Consider the following 23832-nt stretch of genomic DNA (forward strand, 5'->3'; position numbering starts at 1 on the left):
AAATAATTGGCTGCCTTATTTTTCCCACCATAATATTTTGCGCTAGATTTCAGTAAATACAATGAGGCATTCTCAATTGATTCCTTAATAAATTGTAATTTTGCTCTTATAAGGGCATCAAGAACAGCTTTTGAGTTGGATGTGTTAAAAGAATGCTCCAGTCTCCTAATATCCTGAAGTAGGGAGCACAAACGCTTGCGAGCGATGTTGCGCTTTCTGGCCACATAAAATCTCTTGCTGAAGCCTTAAAGGCGTCCCAAATAGTTGAGAAAGGTAAAGAGTTGGTGTTGTTTATGGAGAAATATTCCTCAAAAAAGGTGAAAAATGAGGAAGAGAATGCTGTATCCAAAAGAAGGGAATTGTTAAATCTCCATCTTCTGGGAACATTAACTTTAGGTAAAATGTCCAAGTCAATTGAAATAGGGGCATGATCTGATAATAATATAGGTCCTATTTCTACATTCATAAGTGCTTGTGATATATTGTGGGATACAAAAAAGTAATCGATACGCGTTTGAGAGTTGTGCACAGGAGAATAAAAAGTATACTCTCTGGTGGATGGATTACACAGCCTCCAAGTGTCTAAGAGTTTGTGCTGTGTAATAGTATGAACAAAAGATTTATGTGGTTTGTTAGGAATAAATGAGGCTTTAGAGTTTCGATCTACAAAAGGATTAAAAATCTGATTGCAATCTCTTGCTAGTATAAAATTATCTTCCATGCAAAGAGTAACCTGCTTGGCAATTGAAAACCAAAAAGAAGAGTCACCACCAGTAGGACCGTAAGCGTTAAGAAAGAAGACTGGAACATCCTTCAACATCAGTTTAACATTAAGCCATCGACCATCTGCATTAGATTCTTGTGATAGAAATTTAAAATTAAGTGACTTACGACAGAGCATCATGACTCCATTACGTTTACCATCACCATTGGAGTAGAATATTTCCCCCACCCAACCTTTTTTTAGTTTTAATGACTCATTCTCCGTGAGATGAGTCTCCTGCAGGAATATTATATCTGCATTTAATTTAGCTAAATGAGTCAGAACTCTTTGTCTTTTTATGGGGGAATTCAGCCCTCTAGCATTCCATGATACTAATGTCAACGGCATAATGGATTAGGAGTAATAGTAAACAAGAAGTATGACCAATGGCATATCAATTCAATAAAAGAGTCAGAAAAAATATAAGAGAAAATAAATATCAGAAACGTGGTTAGCAGGACACAAGTGAGGAAGAGAAGATGAACAGAAAATAGAGAAAGGAGACAACAAATTTTAGAAGGAAAATCAGGAAAACAGGAGGAAGCATAGCTAGAGCTGTGATTCAAAGGGTTAAAATAAGAAAGCAAACATGGGATGAGAGGAGTAAATAACACCGAAAGCTGGAAATTAACCACCTCGAAATTAAGATTGAATGAAGCAGGAAAGGAAACGGAGTGAGATACACAAAGAGTACGAAAAGTAACAACACTCAAAAGGAGAATAAGGAAAATATATGGAAGGGAGAGAAAGAAAAAGATTAGGAACATAAGAAGGATGGAACTGTTGGAGGATAACATACCTACATGAGGAAAGACCAGGTAGATACGGGGAGGGGGGGTGGAACCACATGGAATGGACGACACATCCAGGGGTCGGCGAAACGGAAGACTGGGAAGACATCATAAGACAGGGGTAGAGATTCTGTGGAGACGAAGCAGAACAAACATTAGAATAATTTAGTAGAGCGAACACTAACAGTAATATTTTAAAAAGATAATAAATATTCAAAAAGTAAGACCTGGTGAAGGTCACATCAAAGGTACCGAGAACATGGAAAAAACACAGTTTTGAACTACCAAATAGTATAGTAGGGAGAACGAAAATTTCAGCAAGTTCAGTAAACAACAATGTCAAGCATTAAAAGAGGAGGTGAGACCAGAGGAGTCCATGGCAGTCGGTTTGCACGAATTGATGAAGCTTTGTAAATGCAGATGATCCTCATATGTAGTTCTGTTATTGAGTGTAACTTTAAAGAGGCAAGGGTGAAAAAGACCATATCTGGCTCCTATTGAGCGTAAATCAGCTCGCATATTTAAAAAAAGCCTTGCCCCAGTTGGGCAGTAGCTTTAGCATAGTCTTGTGCGAAATACAAAGATGAACCAGACCATGTGATTTTCGGAGAAGCTCTTACTGCTGAGAGGACCTTCAACAAATCTGTATTCCAAGAAGTATAAGATGACTCCTCTAGGCCTTGGTGAGGACGAAGCCTGTGATGGGATACGACCTAATCGATGCGCTCGTTGAATGTTTAGTACCGTTCCCTCTGGCATATGGAGCAGCTTAGGGAGGAATGATTTGTAAAAAGTAATAGTCTGTCCCTTCAAGTCCTTCTCCCAGGCCATAAATGAGTAGATTGTTTCGCCTGTTACGATTTTCCAAGTCTTTGACTTGTTTCTGAAGGACAGAGACTTGAGAATGAAGATGAGAGCCAGTGACACAAGTTTCTTTGAAGGAGGAAACATTTTGTTCAACTGACGAGACCCTTGTTTCAAGTTGAGACCAATTGTCCGTTAAGGTTTGTAGTTTGGTGTTAGTCTCTTCCATGAATGGTCGAAGAGCTCTGATTTCCTCCAATAATAGCTCCATTGACACTGGTGATGTTGATTTAGGTGGTGATGGAGGATCCTTTTTTAATCGTTTGGTGTTAATTTCCCTAAAGCTGTAGACGAGGGCTCCATTGTTATATCCAAACCTTGAGAAGAGTAAGCTGGAGAGTCTTCTAATTTGGAGAACTCAGAGAAAATCTTCGAATTCTTTATTAAAATGTGCTTTGGTTTAGAAAATGAAGAATGGGGTATCTTCGTTCTGCCCATAAATCACATTTAGCATACTCCGTACTGGTGCGAGCATGCTGGGAACTAGGCACAATGAAGTAAGAATTTTGCAAAGAGCAGTGGGCTCGTGAGAAGATTTTGTACACTGAACATAGGAGTACACCGTCGAAATAGAGCAAGGAAGACTCTCTTAGTGAAGATAACAATCTTCAGTCAGACTTCATGCCCTCTTCAAAGCAGTGGTGTGATAGAAGTAAAAGTACACAAGCTAGAGAGCCAATGAGGAATCCAAAAAGGTCGTACTACAGCTTGCGTCACCAGTGGTGGAGTAGAAATCAATTAATTAACGAGATACAGTATAAATGAGTGGCATGTAGCTTGCATAATAGCAATGTCCCCTGTTAAATATGCTGAAAATAAGAGGGAATAGTTGTTCTAGAATCAGGGAGCATTATATCATGAAGGCATGTTGTGGGAGGTAAATGTGAGCATAAAATGGTTGCTGCACAAATTACAGTGAGAAGGCTGAGGCAAGAGCCAATGTGAGAGATGCAGCTTTGAATGACACGATTTCCACTCAAAAAAGGCAGCTAAAAGTCCTTTCTAACGCACTTGCATGGAAGCAGGTGTCTTTAGGAAACGAGGGCACCATTTCAGCTCCGTTGTGAGGAGACGCGTGTTCGCACGGTAAATGCAAAATGGGGGCCGCAATGAAAACGGGGTCGCGGTAGAACTCACTGCGGTAAAATACGCTTCTGGATGTCACATTGGAGGTCCACGAGTGTCTCAGAGCGTGCTCTGATTCTTCATGCGTCCATATGTCTCCAGCTGAGAGGCAAATTGCTTCGGAGCGCCGAGTCTTCCAGGCGAGCCGAGAGCCTCACCCGTGCGCCGCCATTCACCTCTGGCACCAAGCCACGCCCCCATAGGATGAACCCTTGATTGTGCAAAGTAACCTCTCTACACAATCTATAGGTGAAACTGCAGCTATCGAAAAGACGAAGAGCCCGGAGTCTCTGTCCTTATTTAATACTGGTAAAATAAAATGATACCAGGGGAGCTGTTGGGATGGGAACGTCTACTTCATCATGTACACATATTCCTCTTCCAGACTGCATGTATCTTGTGTCCTGGATTTTGATGTTGGTTAACTTCTGCTCCTATTCACTAACCCATATCTTAAGGCCAACATGCCATAATAATAATAACAAGCTTATAAAGCGCTTGGTTACACTTACTAGTGTGCCCCCACGCTGCGTCACAGATCAGGTTCCGGGCAGAGGAAAGAAGAAAAGATTAAACAAGTGAACTCAAAGATGGAAACATGTTGTGCGTGTCTGTGTGTATATACACTGTGTGGTATATGCATGGTGTGTACTAGTGAACTAGGCTGTTTGCCCGTGGGATCCAATTTTGATACCTTCAGTCTGGCCTGATCTACAAGATGGAGGCGAGCTTGTTTTTCCAGACAGTGCAAATGTGTTGCTTATATTTCTGAAGCTGGAGGGAGGAAATTGAAGTGCAAAAAGAGGAGGGAGACCAGACTCCTTTAGTAATTTGCTTCTGCGTTTTGCTGAGAGGAGCTCCAGTATGGCTGATGACAATAGGTACAAAATACTCCACCTCTTTGTGCCTTTGTTGTATTTGGTCTAGGCTGGAGACTACCCTGCTGTGAGGCACATCCCTCTGCACCAGAGCTTCAAATAGGAGGGTGGGCCTCTCTGCGGGGGGCCTGAATTGATCACCGTGGGGCTGATGGGGCGCCAGGCAGTGGCCGATAAGCATGTATTATATCACTGGGAACAGAGACTAACATCCTGCTTAAAGCTCTGCCAGTCTAATTGACCGTCAGTAATGTCTTTTATTTTTCACTCACGTCCTGTTTGGAAGCAGGTTTCGAAGTGAGGGGAGGTGGTTCTATGTAACCCTGAACAGTCTTTGATAAAGGCTCACTCTGGCGATACTTTGACACTTCTAAGGAGCCCAGTGTGTCACTAGAATGTTGGCTCTCGTGTATTTGATTGCAGTTTTATACGGATAACTGAACATAACTGCAATGTTTGAATTGCTAAATATGACAGTTTGTTTTGTTTACTTGAATGACTAAATGTAAAATCTTACTAAAACGCATGAGTTTATTTAAGGCATTAATAGCGTGTGCCTTTTTGGTAGCAAATGTTTTATTTTACTAGAACTGCCAGTTTGAAGGATAGGCATGTATGACATTTTGTTGAAGAAAACAAACTGAACATTATTAAAGATAAAATAGTTGCCATCATCCAAAGGTCTCCTTGGCTTCTTGTTAGCAAGTATTTGTAAGAGTGGGGTTTAACAACAGTCGTAGATTTCATATTCCGCTTAAGTGAACTTTTGTTATTGCGTAGTTTGAGGAGGCAATGTTCCATTAAGCCAACTTGACAAATAGAAATAATGTACATTATAGTCTTGTATAAATTATGTTGACAATAAGATGCACATTGTGTTCAACAGATTCAAGCTGCCTCAGGTGAAATTAAATATGCTGGTCCCATGGACTGTGCAAAACAGATTTACAGAGAAGCTGGAATTCGAGGAGTGTATAAAGGAACAGTGCTCACCCTTATGAGAGGTATAATGTACAGAAAAACTTTCAAAACTTTGAACGTCTCTCCCTCTGCAGAAACTATGAATTTATTTTCATTGTTAAAGTTGTATGATCTGCACAGTGCTAACCTGTCTCCGTTACCACTTAACGAACCAAGCTGATCAAAAGTCTTTCTAGAACAGATAAGGTATATGTTTAAACAAAAAAAAAGACATGCCGCTGTCTCAAATGGAGCGTAAGCCCACCCTAAAGCAGACTAAACAACTATAATAGCTACTGTCATCTCTTTCAACTGGTCAGGGGCCTACAACTATAATAGCTACGGTCATCTCTTTCAACTGGTCAGGGGCCTACAACTATAATATCTACGGTCATCTCTTTCAACTGGTCAGGGGCCTACAACTATAATAGCTACTGTCATCTCTTTCAACTGGTCAGGGGTCTACAACTATAATAGCTACTGTCATCTCTTTCAACTAGTCAGGGGCCTGCATCCTAGAACAGGAGTGGAGTGCGATCAGCAAAAAGTGGCGCTCTTCAGTGTGATCCTAGAGCATGGGTACTCACAAACTTTCTCTCGGGGGCCAAATTTACAGTGTGGTTTCTGGCTGAGGGCCGCACCGGTGGGGGCGGGGCCAGTGGGGGAGGGGGCGGGGCTAGAGCAAAAAAAAAACTATGACCATGAGGTTGAACACAGGCCACTGCAGCAGACGCCTTCATCTACTGAGCCACCAGACCCGGTATGCACACCTATCTATCTATCTATCTATCTATCTATCTATCTATCTATCTATCTATCTATCTATCTATCTATCTATCTATCTATCTATCTATCTATCTATCTATCTATCTATCTATCTATCTATCTATCTATCTATCTATCTATCTATCTATCTATCTATCTATCTATCACTCTGTCTCCCGCCCTATCTATCTATCTATCTATCTATCTATCTATCTATCTATCTATCTCTCACTCTGTCTCCCGATCTATCTATCTATCTATCTATCTATCTATCTATCTATCTATCTATCTATCTATCTCTCACTCTGTCTCCCGATCTATCTATCTATCTATCTATCTATCTATCTCTCACTCTGTCTCCCTCCCTCCCTCCTCCGTTCTCCCTCCGTCTCCCTCCTTCTCCCTCCCCCTCCCTCTGTCTCCCTCTGTCTCCCTGTCTTCCCCCCTCTCCCTGTCTTCCTCCTCTCCCTGTCTTCCTCCTCTCCCTCCCTCTCTCTCCCTCCCTCTTCCTCCCTCTGTTGCACTCTGTCTTCCTCCCGCTGTCACCTCCCCCCCCTGCTCTCACTCCCTGCTGCCCTCCATCACCTCACCCTGCTGTCCTCTGTCACCTCACCCCGCGCTGAGACGGCTTCCAGGGAACGCACACGGCCGCCGCACCCAAGTACTTCACAGGTCTTTTAAAGACCATTCACTTGTTAATGAGACTTTGTTGTATTTCACCTCTTCTTAGCGCCCCTGCATCTCCACTCAATGAGAGGGGAGATGCAGGGGTGCTAAGAAGAGGTGAAATACAACAAAGCCTCATTAACAAGTAAATGGCCTTTAAAAGAATCGCCCGGCCTCACAGCTCCGCGCTGCTGTAACCGGCGGTGTTCGCTGACAAGCACAGGGCACAGGCACTATGTCTGCAAGGTCCGCGGGCCGCCAAGGAAGGCTTGCCGGGCCGCCAACGGCCCGCGGGCCGTACTATGAGTACCCGTGTCCTAGAGAGTCTCCATCATTGTCAGCAGGGTGGAGACTCACTTGTCGGTCATCTATAAATTAGAATTGTAACAAAGAAAGGTGGCAGGATCACTTGCGCAAACCAGTTACTTGTGTCCTCCTGTACATAAAACTAGTTATAAAAGTAGGTGCTCCAGGGAGGTGGGCTGCCACTAGTGCCCACAGAAATGAATAGGGAAAACCCAATCCAAGAGCAATAAACACAATTTCCCGAGCACCACCGTGTGGAGAAAATAAATGTCCAGTTCCGGTATTTGTACTGATTTATTATCTTCAAATTTCTTCAATTTCAAGTGTTCTTCTCTTCAAAAAGTAGCCTTCATATCGAGCCAACACGTGTTTAGTCAGAAAACAATGTTTTTACATCTCTGACTTCATCAGGGCTCTACAAAATCTTCCGTTATCTTGATGACATGTGCCAGCGGGTATGTATAGATTCGATTACAATTGTTATTAATAACCGATTATCTGAATATAAATTAAGTATATAAAAATATGAAATGGAAAAAAAAAACTGGTCACGTGCCTGCATCTTGGAACAGGACTGGAGAGAGCCCATCAAAAAGTGGCGCTCTTCAGTGGGATCCTAGAGAGTCTCCATCATTGTCAGCAGGGTGGAGACTCACTTGCCGGTCACCTATAAATTTGGGCCTGATGTAGATCTTGGTTTACAGGTTACTCTGTTACAGCGGTGACTGGTATCCCATCTGTCGAAATATATAGGATATGATTGGATTTATATTTTGGCAGACGGAATATCCGTTGCCTTTTGTGACGAAGTAACCCGTCCGCCAAGATTTAAATCGGGCCCTTAAACTCAGTTTGTTTTTTTCGTCTACTATCCTGATGCAGAAATTTACTCCATCTTCCTAGCTTCTCATTAATGACAAGCTTCAAAACAGCTCAACAGAATGGGTTCTGCATTGAAGTTCTGAAAATCAAATAGTTCCAACCAAGACTTTTTGTGTGGTGGACTGAGACGGTCAACCATTTATAGTTGGGAATAAAGTGCCCTGACCTTTTTGTGCTTCATCTCAGATGTGAATGAATGAATGAATTCGGATTTCTAAAGCGCGGGTAGCTGCCCTGAGGCGTCCAAGCGCTAAGCATATCTCTGAAGTTTGAGTAAGGAGGAAGGCAGATTCAGTACCATGGTTATGTGGTGAACAGGAGCGTTTTCAGCTGTTTGCGAAAAGAGAGAATGTCGGGGTTTGATCTGAGATGCTGGGGTAGGGCGTTCCACTTTTTAGCCACATTGAAGGAGAAAGAGCGGCCTCCGGATCTTGATTTCTTTGTTTGCGGTACAATGGCTAGATTTGCAGAAGTGGAGCGCAACTGTCTGGTGGGTATATAGGGTGTGATGAGAGGGAGGTTGATGGTCGGGCCTTGCGACCAGAAAGTCTGGTGTGCGATGCAGAGTGATTTGAAGTCTACTCTTTCCTTTACAGGGAGCCAGTGCAGTTTCCTCAGTCCGGACTTTACTGAGGATCTGCGAGGAATTTGTATATCTCTTTTGAGCTGGAGCTAGCCTCTGCAATCTGGTTGGAGTAGTATGAGGATTGCGCACTTTTTATGTCTTTTTTGTATGACCTGATGGCGTCTCTGTAGATAGTTTTATCTATTTCCGCGTAACCTAGTCGCCATTTACGTTCCAATCTCTTGCAAAAACGCTTTTTCTCCCTTAGTTCGGTGGAGTACCAGGGAGCTGAAGTTCTGGATCTTTTAAAAACTGTTTTCTTCAGGGGGAGCGTGGCGTTTAGGGAACTCAGAATCCATTCATTGAATGTTTCATTGGCCTGTGAGGGAGTCTGACCGATTGGAGGAATGGATATTTGTAATTCTTGGGTCCACTGGGCCAGCGGTATTTTAGACCAAATTCGAGTTTCTTGGACAGTGGGTGTAGGGGGTATAAGTTTCTCTGTTGTCCAGAGCAACGGGACTAAGGCATGGTCTGTCCAGGGAAGTGCTATGGGGGGACGAGCCTTCAAATGTGTGCAGTTGCTGAAAACTGGATCCAGCAAGTGGCCTTTCGTATGCGTAGGAGATGAGACCAGCTGGAGCAGCTGGAAAGCAGAGAGGTCCCTACTTAGTTTGTTGGCGATGGAATTATTGGGGTCGTCAAAGTGTATATTGAGATCACCCAATAACGTGTAGTTGGAGGGCGATAGGGCCAAATCGGCGACTAGTGGTGGCAAAGTTTCATAAAACTGTTTGGGAGTGCCTGGTGGACGGTATATAAGAGTCCCGGAAAAGCTCAAATTGGGAGAGAAATCCAAAGTAAAGGACATACTTTCACATTCCGGAAAGGGGTTGGGAGTGCAGCGACAGGTAAAACAATCTTTAAAAATGATGGCTAGTCCGCCCCCTCTGTCAAGTTCCCGGTCCAGTCTTACAATTTGATATTCCTGCCCCAGGATTTGGACCAGCTCGGGGTCAGAGTGAGGGGTTAGCCAAGTCTCCGTTAGAAAGAGAGCGTCTGGTTTTTCCTCTTCGATTAATAGGGAAATCTCTGTGCAGTGTCTAGGAAGAGACCTGCAGTTCAGCAGGAATAATCGAAAAAGTTGTTGGTTTGGTGTAGAGGGTTTAGGTTTGAGGTGAGTTTTGCAAACCTTGCATTGGGACGGTAGGTCTAGCGGGCCATATTTATGAGCGCAGGGCAGGATTCCCTGAGAGCTGATGGTTCTGAGTTCCTCGGAGGCCTAATACCGAGTTTGCGTGACGAGAGAAGTAGGGGTTATGGCCCCTGGTCCCGGCCCGTCGCGGACGGGCGCAGACGGGCTTGCCTTAGGCGCGCCTTCGGCGCGCAAACGGCGTGCCCGCTGCGCTCGTCCGCTGCGCTTCCTAGAGTGACACATTTTTATATGATTGGGGTATGACGCTAGGGGCGTGGCCTGAGAAGGGGGCGTGGCCAGCAAACTCGCCGGTAATGTTGGCGTGGTGCTTGTTTTTCCTCGGCGTGGGTCCACTGCGCGCTGGCAGGGAGATGTGCACAGGTGAGAGTTAAAATCACAACAAGTTTTCAATTTTAAAAGAAGAAATTAGCAGCAAATCGCCTACTCCCGGCTTCCGCCTCAGGAGATATGTAATCTGAGGGCGCTGGTGATCAGCGTTCCTTAAATAGGGCGGTCAGGGGGCGTGGCCTGAGAAGGGGGCGTGGCCAGCAAACTCGCCGGTAATGTCGGCGTGGTGCTTGTTTTTCCTCGGCGTGGGTCCACTGCGCGCTGGCAGGGAGATGTGCACAGGTGAGAGTTAAAATCACAACAAGTTTTCAATTTTAAAAGAAGAAATTAGCAGCAAATCGCCTACTCCCGGCTTCCGCCTCAGGAGATATGTAATCTCCGATGTCCGAAAGGTTATCTGACTGTAGCCTACTCTTTATTTGCAGTGGCCTTATAGCATTAATATGACAATGGTACTTATTTATACTATGCAAAGTATATAAATTTAAGATGAGACTGGCTCTGTAATCCTTGGAATGCACATCACTTTTTTCATTTAGAATTTTCGGTAACTGGTTAAGCTGCAGATGAAAGTTAGGGCCGTTAGAAATTTATTACATAAGCATAATCTTGCATATATCCTGAATTTTCAGCATTTGATCTCTTCATACTCTTACAACAACTCCACAGCTTACCCTTCCGCAAAGGTTGTTTGGGTCAGACATTTCTTGCGACTCTTGAGACTCTTGAGGGACATGTGTGCAAGACACATTTCTATTCACAAACAGATGTTGAAAATGGGGACCTTGTGATGAAAAGTATTGTCAAGGTCCAAACTGCTTCTATGGATTGCCCATCTTGCATAGCACATGGAAAACGTATAGCTGTAGCGAGAAAAACTGTTCAACGCCTCAACATCCCATAATGAAAATACTTAGGATTGTGAGAGCCACATAACGATCCAGGAACCTAAGCATGTAAAATGTTTAAGCTTCAGTATTTTCAAAGCCATTTATCAGCAAGAGAAAGCACTGCATGGGTTAAGGGTGGATGGGTAAGAGGCAGCTGACTAGAAGCGGAGCAGCTTATTGGGTGGTGTGCAGGGGGTGGTCCACACTAGAGCATCAGTGACCATGGATTACCCAGATGTACCAACAGAGTGGAAGGTTCCTGAGAGTTTATTAAAAGCGCCTTTTTTCTAGAGAGGATATTCAATTCACTTGGAAGAAAGTAATGCACTACTTGTTCTCACCTAAATACATGTATTTGGCGTCATTCTAAGTGGATGACCAGAATTCCCCTCATTTGTGTTGCTCGTCAGTTTTTTTTTTTTTTTTTTTTTTTTTTTTTTTTTTTAAACCTTTATTTCAAAATTCAGGACACAGCTATTCAGCCGACAGCCCGAAGGTTCGGCAGCATTACAAGTTAGATACAGTGATGTGTCCCCAATGCAGTTCAAAGAATAATGCAAAAGGTTCAATTTTAAATAAACACAGAAAAAACTAACAACAAACCCCAGCAAGGCAAGGACATTGTGAGCCCATGGCGGAGGCCCCCAGGGGAGACCGGACCCCACTCGTCTACTAAGTACAAGACTGTGTACGGAGGAAGAAGGGGAACAGCAGAGGCCCAGAACAGTTACTAAACCCAAGCTGTGCTGGAAAGTAGGTCAGGGGGAAAGCTGTTCCTCGGGAGGTTCCAGGTCCGGGGCAAGACATATTCCCCCCCTGTATTGGTTCCACCGCCCCCAGATGGCATGCCACTTCCGGGGGCGACCTCTAGAGCAGTAGACCGTCTTCTCCCTAAACATGCTCCAATCCATGTTTTCCTTCCACGCGGTCAGTGTAGGGGGTCCCGAGGAGCCCCATAGCCGCGCGATATCCCTTTTTGCTACCATGTTACCCAGAGTCACCCATTGGGTCTGCGCCTCATCGAGGTCAGTGGGCCCCCAGACGTTCAGGAGGCAGCACCGCGCCTCCGGCTGTACCACAATGCCCGTCACCTCCCCCATAACTGCATGGACTCTCCTCCAGAACTCCACAATGACACCACATTCCCAAATGATGTGCAGGAAAGTGCCCACCATACCACATCCCCTTCTGCACAGGCCGTCCTCCGAGAATCCCATGCGGACCAGCCTTGGCCCCGTCACATACACCCGGTGCAGTATTTTAAGCTGCACCAGCCTCAGACGCGACGGGATCGCAACCTCCTTAGGCGAAGAAACTGCTGACTGCCAGTCCTCATTATCCAACTCAAGACCATCCCTGGTCCACTGTTCTCTCAGCCCCAATAGCAAGTCTGCCCGGACGTTTATCAACTTCTTATATATGAGCGAGATCGTGCTCTCGGGCATATGACCATCAAGGACTCGGTCCTCAAGGGGAGAGGACTCCGGCACCTTCTCACCCTCAACAAGGACTGATCGGAGGGCGTGACGCAGCTGGATATACCTGAAATACTCTGAGGGCCCTAGCTCAAACTCCGTCTGCAACTCCTCGAAAGACTTCACCCTCCCCTTATGCAGTACATCTCCCACCTTGGATATACCTATCAGGTCCCACTTATCAAAGCCCTTCGTGTGCCAGAGTCTTCCCAATCTTTCCGATTCAAACAATGGGGTAGCGAGGGTTAGCCGATCCTTCCAGCCCAACGAGTCAGTCGCCATCTTCCATACGCGCACCGCCACACCTGTGGGCCCCGTGAGGGACGAGTCTAAGGACCGCGAATACAACGCCCTGTAGTAGTTGCCGCCGCGCAGCAGCCACCTATCCATGGCATACCCAGGGCTGAGGGCAGGGCCATAAAACCCATGGTTGATCGCGCTCAGCTGCGTGGCCCAATAGTACCGTCGGATGTCTGGGAGCGCGATGCCCCCATCGTACCATGGGAGCGTCAACTTTGAAATAGCTATTCGCGGCCGCCCATCCCACAGCAACGTCCTTTGGAGGCCTTCGACCTCCCGAAAGTATTTGGCCGGTACCCAGTCCAGGGTGTTCTGGAGAGCGTAGAGGAAGCGGGGAAGAGACATCATTTTAAACAGGGCCGCACGCCCAACGAGGGAGAGCGGCAGCCTCCGCCAACCTTCCACATCTCGCCTCAAGCGTGCCAAGGGGGGGAGCAGATTCCTCTCATAGCGCACAGCAGGATCCAAGGATATAAAAATCCCCAAATACACAAAACCCTGCTGGGCAACCTGTATCGAACATGTTCTAGGGATCGGCGGGACCTCGCCACTAAGAACGTACAAGTACGATTTGCCCCAATTAATCACAAGCCCCGAGTGCCTACCGAACGATGCGAGTACGTCACAGACCACTATAAGTGACTTCTTAGGTGAGGCAAGATACAGCAGGATATCATCGGCATAGAGCGAAATACGGTCCTCATGATCAGACGACCACCGAAGGCCCCGTATAACTGGGTGCCAACGTATCCACGCAGCCAACGGTTCAAGGGCGAGGGCGAACAACAGAGGCGACAGGGGGCAGCCCTGCCGGGTACCCCTACCAAGCTGAAACGGAGTAGATGCCCGTCCATTCACCACCACATTCGCTAGTGGCCCCTCGTACAGCAACCGAACCCAACTCACAAAACCGCAACCGAAACCAAACTTGGCCAGCACGGCCCATAAATATGCCCACTCCACCGTGTCAAAGGCCAACGTGGCATCAAGAGACGCCACAACAGCCGGTTCACGCAGCGTGCCCGCCCTGGCGATGACGCCATGAAGACGCCTAAGGTTCAATGCTGTATTTCGGTGCGGGATAAAGCCAGATTGATCCGGGTGGACCAAATCGCCAAGTACCCTAATCAAACGGGTAGCCAGGAGTTTGGCCAGAATTTTCGGCTCAGCGTTGAGGAGTGAAATGGGCCGATAGGAGGAGCATCTATCTCGGGGTTTACCCTCTTTATGTATGACCACGATCGACGCCAGCCGCTGGTCCAACGGAAGGATCCCATCCCCCCGCGCCTCCAAAAACATGGCGCGCAGATGAGGGGCGACCCTATCCGGGAACAGTTTGTACAGGTCGATCGGCAGTCCATTCGGTCCAGAGGCCTTACCCGAGTTCAACGCGCGAATCGCCCCCGCCACCTCGTCAACCGTGATGTCACCATCCAAATCGTCCCTATCTATGTCAGAGAGGCAGGGCAACTCGATATCTCGGAGGAGATCAGACGAGTCCTCGGGCGGCCTGTCCGACACAGAGGAATAAACCCTGTGAAAATATTCCGCGAAACACTTCACAATCCCCTCAGGTTCCACGATCGCCTCTCCCCCCTCTCCAATCAACTCTGGCACCACTCTATTGACCCGTTCTTTCCTGTCCAGCCACGTCAGGAGTTTCCCTGCCTTATCCCCAACGTCATACAGGCGGCCCTGTTGTTCCCTGCTGAGGGTCTTAGCGGCGTTCGTCACCAGGTCCCTATACTCCGCCTGCTTCAGGCAAAGCTCATGCAATGAGGACTCTGTAACCTCCTCCTCCATATCCCCCTCAAGGGCCGCAATCTCCTCCTCCACCTGCCGCACCTCGCCATCCCTCCGATTCTTGGCAGCCACCACAAGGGAAAGGGCTTCCCCCCGAAGCACGGTCTTAAAAGCTTCCCACAGCGACACCGCCGAGTCCACGGTTCCCAGATTGTCCTTAAAGTAATTATCTACCTTCTTTACCAGGGCGCTGCGCATCTTGGGGTCTCGGAAATACCATGGGTTGATGGGGGCCACCCTCCCTCCTCCCTCCCGACCTAGATCCAGCCGGATCCACACTGGCGAGTGATCAGAGATACCGCGTGCCATGTGCCTCGCCTCGGATATCAACGAGGCATGTGCGGCCAGAGTGAGCAGGTAGTCAATCCTGGAGAGGCTACCATGCGCCCCGGAGTGAAACGTGTATTGACTCTGTGTGGGGTGCCGGAGCCTCCAGCAATCTATCAGAGCAAATGTATCCAGGAAGTCTGGAAGCCATTTCTGAGCCCCCCCTGTGTCCCTGGGCGAGTATCTATCCAACAGTCCGGAACCCACAGCGTTGAAATCCCCTCCCACTACCAGCATTCCCCCCGGGAGAGTCAGCAAAGCCCTGCCCAGTTCAGCAAATGTGGAGGCCTGCAGGGCCGGCGGGACATAAACTGAAACCAAAACCAAAGTCCTTCCTTCCCACCGCCCCGCCACCGCCACAAATCTCCCCCTATCGTCAACAATGGTGGAGTCCACCTCAAAAGGCAGCGATGCTCTAACGAGGATGCCCACACCCCTGGACCCAGAAGAGAATCCCGAGTGTGCAATGAATTTATACCCCTTCCTATTCAGGGCATAGCACGTATTGCCTATGAGATGCGTCTCCTGCAGCAGGACAACGTCTGGCATTGAGCGTTTCAAAAATTGCAACACAATCCCCCTCTTGATGCGATCCCCCAAACCATTAACATTCCAGCTTATAACACTTAAGCCTCTACCCCCCATCCTCAAACGGAAAGAGGCCCACCCCACACCCGAGGCGCCACCATGGAACAGCCCTGAGGATAATCATGCCTTGCAGAAATAAACCCCCCAACAACAAACTCAAAATCCCAAAAACTCCCCCCACCCTGCACCCCTGCTGCAGCTTAAAAAGCCCCCCCAACTTGCAGTGTGCCTGTCGCCCTACAAAAACAAAAATCTACAAAAAGTACCCTAAGGGAGGAAAAGAGCACCCCTCGTCCTCCCGCAACCCTCCACAGTTACTGCACTCTGTTCAAATCTTCAAGTATGGTTAAATCAAGTCAGGTCGGCTTTGAGATATCAGCCCTGTCCATTCCGGCCACTGTCTCCATGCTCGGCCGTGTCGTCCCCGGTCCGTCGCCGGGGCAAAGCGTCCAGCCATTCGTCGGCCATAACAGGAGAGTCAAAAAAGAATGTCCGATCTTCATGCACCACCCGTAGTCTGGCGGGGAAAAGCCTGGCATACTTCAGGTCCAGTTCCCGAAGTCTCCGCTTCACCCCCAGGAAGCTCTGCCTCTGTCTCTGCACATGCTGGGTGAAGTCCGGATAAAAATTCACCGTCGCATTCTGGAAGGGGACTGGGCCCGTCACCCTCGAAGCTTGCAGGATAGCGTCCCGATCTCGAAAGTGAAAGAGCCGGGCGACAATCGGCCGCGGCGGGGCACCCGCCTTGGGCCGCCCGCCCGGCACCCTATGGGCCCTTTCCACCGCAAAAAACTTTCCAAGGCCCTTAGGCCTAAGATGATTATTATTATTATTTATAAAACTTATAATGCGCAACAGCTACCCGCAGTGGGTTTCCCGGCGCCAATGATTGAGGACCAAATCTTCCACAAGCAGGTCCGTCGAAGCCTCATCCGAGGACTCCGGGACCCCGATGACGCGCACGTTATTGCGCCTGGACCGGCTCTCGAAGTCCTCCAGCCGGCGGGCGGCGAGGTCACTCTCGGCCCTCAGCTTCCGGACCTCGTTCTGCAAATCCGCGACATCATCAGCGAGGCCCGTGGTCTTGTGGTCCAGGTTCTTAACTCGTTCGTTTGTCTTGCCCAGGTCCGAGCGGATCAAATTGACATCCACCAGGATGGCATCCACCTTATGCGCCAGGGCCTCGAATTGCCTCCCCATCGAGGTCTGCATCCCGTCAAGCGCGCCCATGACATCCTGCAGGGATAGCTCCGGTGTCCCAGGCGAGTCCTCCTTCTGGGCATCCGGCGCCTGGCTCGGTCCACTCGGCGATGTTTTCAGGAGGGCATAGCGGTCCATACTGTTGACTTGGGAATACGTTCCCCGCCTGGTGGACTTAGTCTTCAACCGATCCCCTTCTGCTTTGCCCGACATAATGGACTCCAGGCAGTCCAATGCAGTGAAGACCGCTCCCTCTCAGAGAGAGGAATAAGGAGTGAGCAGGTCCGCCTTGTGCTGCCAGAGTAGCCCGCCGAGCGTCCCTGGGGTTATAAAGCCACCCAGAGCTCTACAGTGTCCGGGCAGACAAAGGGAACGAAACCGAAAGTGAAAGAGCGTGGGCCTCCGTCCGACAGTTCACACCTCACCAGGCCGTTGTTGATCAACTAGGAGTCGGGCATCCTGCCAACTCTAGCCCCTGGCATCTCCGGGAGTTAGGCCGCAATCTTTCGCCCGTCGTAAGTCCGGTTCCCGATGGGCGATCCGACCGCGGATAGTATCAATCGCCTCCCTGACAACTCAGCAACACGGTGCCATGCATACAGTCAGGATTAGAGACAGGATAGTCGACGGAGGGCGCGAGGGTCTCGGGAGCTCTAAGCTCACGCGGCCATCTTGGTCAAGCGCTAGGCTCCTCCCCGCTCGTCAGTTTGTTAATCTTGTTTCAGTGCGGTATTCGTAATATACATGCGTCATTTTATAAAAATAGCAGTTCTATATTTTAGTGTATATAACATAATTCACCATGATATAGGCCACTTTATACATAGGACCATACTTAGTGGTGGACACTTAATGCAACAAACTCGGTAGTGCTCCTTTTACTGATACCAGAACAACAATTTGCCGAGTGGCCTCTGTTGGATTTAAACCTTTGACCTTCAAATTACACTCAGTGCTTAGTGGTGGATGGATTACCCACAGAGCTAGCTCTTCAGCTCCCCATTTCAGACAAGGTAGGAAGATTTGCTGCCTGATTATGGGGTGGCTAGATATTCGTGGGTGACGGGTATGCTATTTTTGTGTTAGAGTTGACTAGCCTGAAGTAGCTCCTACGCTCGACCTGATTCATTATAGAATGTGAAGGAAAGAAAGACCAATTGCATTTTTCTGAAAATGTAATTATCTCAACAATGTATACTCCATATGGATTTGCTAGCTGTGCTTGAATACTAAATCAGGATTGAGTAGATTAAAATGGACGACTCTTGAGAAATATTTAAACAAATTATTTGCTCTTCCCCAATGGAGTTGTAAGGGAAGGAAGCGGGCCTGCAGTTAAGTTACCTTATTAGATAAGGACCTCAAAGTGATGGTTTTGTGATAGTGAAGATGACTGAAGGTTTTATTACAGTTCAGCGAATTCCATCATCATAGCATCCTTCCCAGACTAGACTGATATTTACTGACCCATCTCACCTTTCAAAGTATTACTTACATTCTACCTTTCTGAAGTAATGCTGAAGATGCACTGTACTTAAAACTCCCAGGCAGAGAGTGGAGTGCTCTGTCCTCTTTTTACTAAATATGTTAGCAGGCAGATCTCACTGGCAGGGTGGCACGCCCTACCATCAGTGAATGATCCTGTTTATTCATCTGCCAGATATGGTGTGCAGTTTGACTTGTGTGAACAATATCTTCTGACCTTTGGAGATTACATAAATAATACCGAGGTTTTTTGTCACAACGAAGTACTTCAGTGAAATGTGATGTTTCAAGAGTTGTATTGATGATTTTATTACCTGCAAGATAATGAGATGTCGAATGAATTCACCATGAATATTTATTAAGCGAATTATTTAAAACACTTGCATGGTTGTGTCTAACCCCTAGATATTTTACAAAAAAGACAATTAGCTATTTAATTTGTACCCCCATATGCCCATGAAGTTTGGGGACTGTTTCCCTAGTCAGATGGTGGTGGAGTCTACCTCGCACTGAAATCAAGAGATATCAGCCTTCAGGGAGTTAGGCTCGTAAGACTGCATTCATAACATGAATCCATATTCAGTATGTAAAACCAATAATTTATACGTGGGCTGACTGGCCCCAGAACCAAAGTGCCCTATGCCTAGCATCACCCTTTGATATCCAATGAGGAGCTTCACTTTTTCTGCTACCTGATGCTGTTTGGACATCTGGCGTCCATCACTGACCGTGGTACCCTGACCCTTCTCAGCTTATCTGACCGTGACCGAATCCGTCCATCACAGTAGATTCTTGTGGCTTGAAACTGGTATCGTCTAAGGACTTATCATTCTTGGTTAAATATTTTAACTCCCGTTGCTCTTCAAAGACCTTCCTTTTAAATAGTTTTTTTATGATAACTGTGCGTGCTGTTTTGCACACACATCCTGCTTGCATCTCTCACTTAATGTTAGTTCTGTAAGCAGGTCAGGTTGTTACTGAGCTGTGCTTTGTCTAATGTTGTCCCAGTCAAGACTGCCTTTTCCACTCACTGCTGTAATTCTAGTATGTCAGAAAAGTTAGTTTTTGGCTCACATTTTCGAGTTCTCTCTCTCAGGGGATCTCCATCTATAACCATAAACATCGAATAGTTCCGCGTGCAGGGATCCAGGAGCACTTCTTTACAATATATATTCTTAAGTGCAGATGTTCCCCTTATTTCAGGAAGGCCAGAATTAGCACATCTGGAGTTATTATTAGTATATGGTTGGAATTTTTTTTTTTTTACTAATTATTTTGTCTCTGCTTTGAAACTAGATGTTCCGGCTAGTGGAATGTACTTCATGACTTATGAATGGCTCAAAAATCTTCTGACCCCTGAGGGGAAAAGGTGAGTAGAATGGAAATAAGTTCTGAGTAGCTAAAAACTTTGGGTGTATTTCTGTTACACACACTCACAGGAGAACAGGAATATTTGGCCTTTAGTAATCCTCATTGGTCTTTTTATCAGGTGATCACCATTCACTAAAATATGGCCTCATGTTAAACTAATTTTATCTTACTAGTGTGCCCAATGCTGGTTGAGCTTTATATTTATCTATTAGTTCAACAGCATGATTTGCATTGTCGTGCCAAATGTTGTCTGACCTGTGCATTACTCAAGCCATTGTACGCAAAGTACCTAAATTGTAGATGAGACTGGCATTGTAATCCTTGTGATGGTGCTGCTTCTCTTTTTTTCCTTGATAATTTCCGGTAGCTTGTCAAACTACAGATTAAAAATGAGGCCTGTTAGTCATTTTTCATCACATAAGCTTAATCTTGCATATATCCTGAATTTTTACCATTTTAAAATATGTTCCATACACTTACAACAACTGCACAGCTTTCACTTGCACAAGAATTCTTTCGAGCAGAAATTTCTTGCGGCTCTGGAGACTCTTGAGGGACATGTGTGCAAGACCTGTTTACTTTCACTAAAAGATGTTGAGAATGGGGAGCTTGTGATGACCAGTAATGTCGAAGTCCTAATTGCATCTATGAATTGCCTTTCTTGCGTGCACATGTAAAATGTGTAGCTATGCTGAGAAAAACAACTGCACATCTCTGCTCACCCATAATTAAATTATTTAGGATTGTGAGAGCCACACAACGATCCAAGAACCAAAGCATGTAAAGCTATTTAGCAACAAGAGAAAGCACTGCGGGAATGACTAGAAGTGGAACAGCTGATTGGGTGGTTTGCAGGGGATGGTCCCCACCAGAGCATCACCCTGATGTACCACCGTGGAAGGTTGGGACAGTTCCTGGGAGAGAGGGTATTCAATTCACTTGGCAGAAAGCAACACACTACTCCTTTTCACCTTGAGACCTGTATTTGACGTCATTGTAAGTTGATGTTCAGAATTCCTATCACTTGTGCTAGGCTTTAGTTTACTAATCCCTTTTCAGTGTGGTATTCGTAAGCATTGACCAGCTAGAGTGTTTAGAAACGTGCATACCCATGTTATTTAAAAAACAAAATAATAATTATCTCATTTTAATCTCGCACATTTAACAGCGTCAGTGACCTCAGTGTGCCCAGTATTCTGTTTGCTGGTGGAATGGCAGGAATCTTTAACTGGGCAGTGGCGATTCCTCCTGATGTACTTAAATCCCGCTTCCAGACCGGTACGTAAAGTTGTGCGTGAGTACTTGTGTGACTTCAGACATGTAAAAAGACTTTATATGGAGGACATTGTAGTTGCTGAGCCACCTTACTGTCGTATAAGCAATTGGCCAAGGGTTCGTCTCCCTATCTGTATTGATTTGCAAAATTCCTGGCGAGTAGCCCCCAAGTGTTTGCCATGTGCACTCCAAAGGACTGTCGCCTTTTGGCACATTGAGAGTGAGCTTCTCCTCCTGTTCAGAAGATAATAAGGCCACTGGATGCGCAATCTGGTAGACCCAATTACAGTGCTGTTGCTTTGTACATGAACACAGATAAGTCTGTGTGATGTACACCTAACATCCCTGGTAGTCTTTGAGATCTCCTGATAAACAGGCCAAAGATGTCTGAAGCTTAAGTGCACCTTGTAGTGGTTAAGGCCATCTTACTAGAGCCGATTGTTTAATAGTTCAATTGATCACGAATTTGAGGGTTTGGGTGCACTGTTCGCGTGCCCAGACCCTCGAATTAGGAGCTGTTTTCAATCATGATTTTATGTATTAAATAAGCAAACCACTGCACCTGTGCTGCTATTTTAAATAGGGCAAAGTATCAAAGGGAATGTGATTTAAACCCTATAAAAATGCTTGTTTTGACTTTTTATGTGTGGTTACATGAATTATTGCTGATTCGGGAAGCAGAGGCCAAACCTATGAAGTAAATATAACCTGCTAAGCACTTGGGTTTGAATGTTATTGTTCCTATTAAAACTGTAACCTGCACAATACAGTTACACAGATATGTATTCATCAAGAAATGTTTTAGAAAGTATGAAAAGTTGTTAAAAGTTCAGTATTTCCTTCTAGCACCTGCTGGGATGTATCCGAATGGGTTTAGAGACGTGTTACGGGAACTTGTACGAGAAGAAGGCATTGGATCGCTGTATAAAGGCTTCACCGCAGTCATGCTCAGGGCCTTCCCAGCTAACGCTGTGAGTAAAGGGATCATTTCATCTGTACAGTTAACACTCGAACTGTTATGTATGCGTCCATTCATGCACATATTTCTATGTATGTACAACTTACAATTCTAAGCATAAAAGCTTGACTGGCTCAGCAGGCCCCTGGAGCATGTGTACTTTGTCCCTCAATATTTCTTTAACTGTTCTGCGGAATGGACAATCCCACCTCTATGAACAATATTTTTCTGTCTCCTGTTAATAACCATAATTTTTTATTTTTTTTAATGATGTTTTATCTGGTGCCTTCATTTTTCATGCACATGCCTTAAATGTATTTGTTGTTCGCAAACTCTTATCCAAATTCACACCCAGCATGCTTTTCATCCCTCTGAATTTCTTACAATTTAGTAAGATTTTATGCATCGCTGTGCACTGGAAACATGATGGCCAGCTCAAATGGTTGGTCTGTCCTGGCTAGCAGGTTGGGTCCTCAAGACTTCTTTTTTGCTTGTGCGGAAGAAAGTCACAAGGCAACTATTGTTTCATTAAAACCCTTATTTCACAGTTCTCTTCTGTCCAAACTGTATCCTCCTAATCTTTTGGATAGAGAGTTTGTTTGAGAAAACATTCTGATGTCAAGAGGGCGTCTGTAGTTTCCAGATATCTATCTGATAGGTCTCCTCTTCCAGGTTCTTTTAGCATTTGGGAACCTTTCCTTGAAAAATGAATTTGGTTGTCTCTCCTTGATTCCTTTAAATTTGAGTTGCCCAAACCACCCCGCCCCTCCACTACTGACATCACCGCACTTAGTTCCTTTTACAGACTTCCCTCTAATGCTCACTCGAAGACTAGGAATTTCACATTTTAAGTGAGAAGTTAACTACGATCGAACAGGCTAAGTCTTGACTCTCTGATACTTTTGACACAGCCCAGTCTAAGTCTTAGCACCATGTTTTCTTTTTTTTTTTTTTTCATGGTGGTAGAGATGTGTGTTCTTTTTGTGCATGGTTGTGCATATGCTGTGAGTGAAGAAAACCTGCCTTACTGCTCTTCATACTGTCTGTTAAAATGCTGACCATGTGTTGGGCAACTCTTGTTCTGTTACACGTGCTGATGAAGCATGTCATATATTTGTTCCTGCTGTATTTAAAGGACACTTTCCCTACTGCTACGCAGTGTGTGATGGACACATTCCCTATTGCTGTATGTTGACGAAGCAGCTTCTACAGATCATGCGGTGATGGAGCAAGCTTGCTCTACAGTTGCACATGTGGATGAAGCATGCTCTACTTTTGTCCTGCTTGGGAAGGAAGTTTGCTCTTATGTTTTTATTGAGGAAATTATCTTCTTAACTGTCTTAAAACTTGCAGGAGAGTTTGAAGGATTGCCATCCAATTTCTTTTTCATAGAATTGATGGTAAATTGTACATTTAATGCATTGGGCCATTACTAATACCGGCAATGGAATAGGATGTTAAATATCCTAGAGGTGCTGGGATTCTCGCCAAGGATATTGTGGGAACATTAAATAATGTTAGCAGCAGATTTGACTATTTTTCGGTCTCGCCTAGGCAGCGCATGCATGCATTGTCTCTCCGAGACATCAAGTAATTAGTATATGCTGTGAAACTCCACCTACTCCCCCTATTGGCTTTTTATTGGGTTCTTTGCTTGTCTGCTTCAATCTCTTTGCTTTCACAGGCTAATGCGCTTTTGAGTTCCTCCTTTATTTCTTTGGGAACGCCTATGCAGCACAGCCTAACTACTGTAAACATGCTGCTAGTGGAATGAAGTGTTTGTCTTGGAACTCTTTTGTTTTTTTTCGTTGCTTGCTTATTCTGCATTGCAGTGTTTGATGCACGTCTGTTGTGCCCCTACCATCATCACCCCTACTGCCACCCACCCTCTGTGTCCCCCACCGCTTCCTGCCTCTCCTCCTTGTTAATTTATGCTTCCTGCCTTGATCATTGCTTGTGTTACTTTAATTTTCAGCGTACATTTATTGAATGGTCCTGCGCCGTTTCTCTGTTTGCCTGCCTCTGCTCCTTCATGCGCTGCTTCACCTGTCT

At 45.9% G+C, this 23832-nt stretch overlaps 1 protein-coding gene across 1 annotated transcript in view; it reads left to right on the top strand.

Annotated features, from left to right (window-relative positions):
* Nucleotides 1–23832, top strand: part of SLC25A20 (solute carrier family 25 member 20) — a 157916-nt gene that overhangs the window by 111808 nt on the left and 22276 nt on the right. The window contains exons 5-8 of the mRNA XM_085624354.1: nt 5308–5425; nt 19473–19545; nt 20716–20825; nt 21669–21793. Coding sequence (XP_085480480.1) covers nt 5308–5425; nt 19473–19545; nt 20716–20825; nt 21669–21793 — 426 coding nt within the window. The remainder of the gene's footprint in view (nt 1–5307; nt 5426–19472; nt 19546–20715; nt 20826–21668; nt 21794–23832) is intronic.

This window comes from Triturus cristatus, chromosome 9, assembly GCF_964204655.1.
Source record: "Triturus cristatus chromosome 9, aTriCri1.1, whole genome shotgun sequence".
Lineage (NCBI taxonomy): Eukaryota > Metazoa > Chordata > Amphibia > Caudata > Salamandridae > Triturus > Triturus cristatus.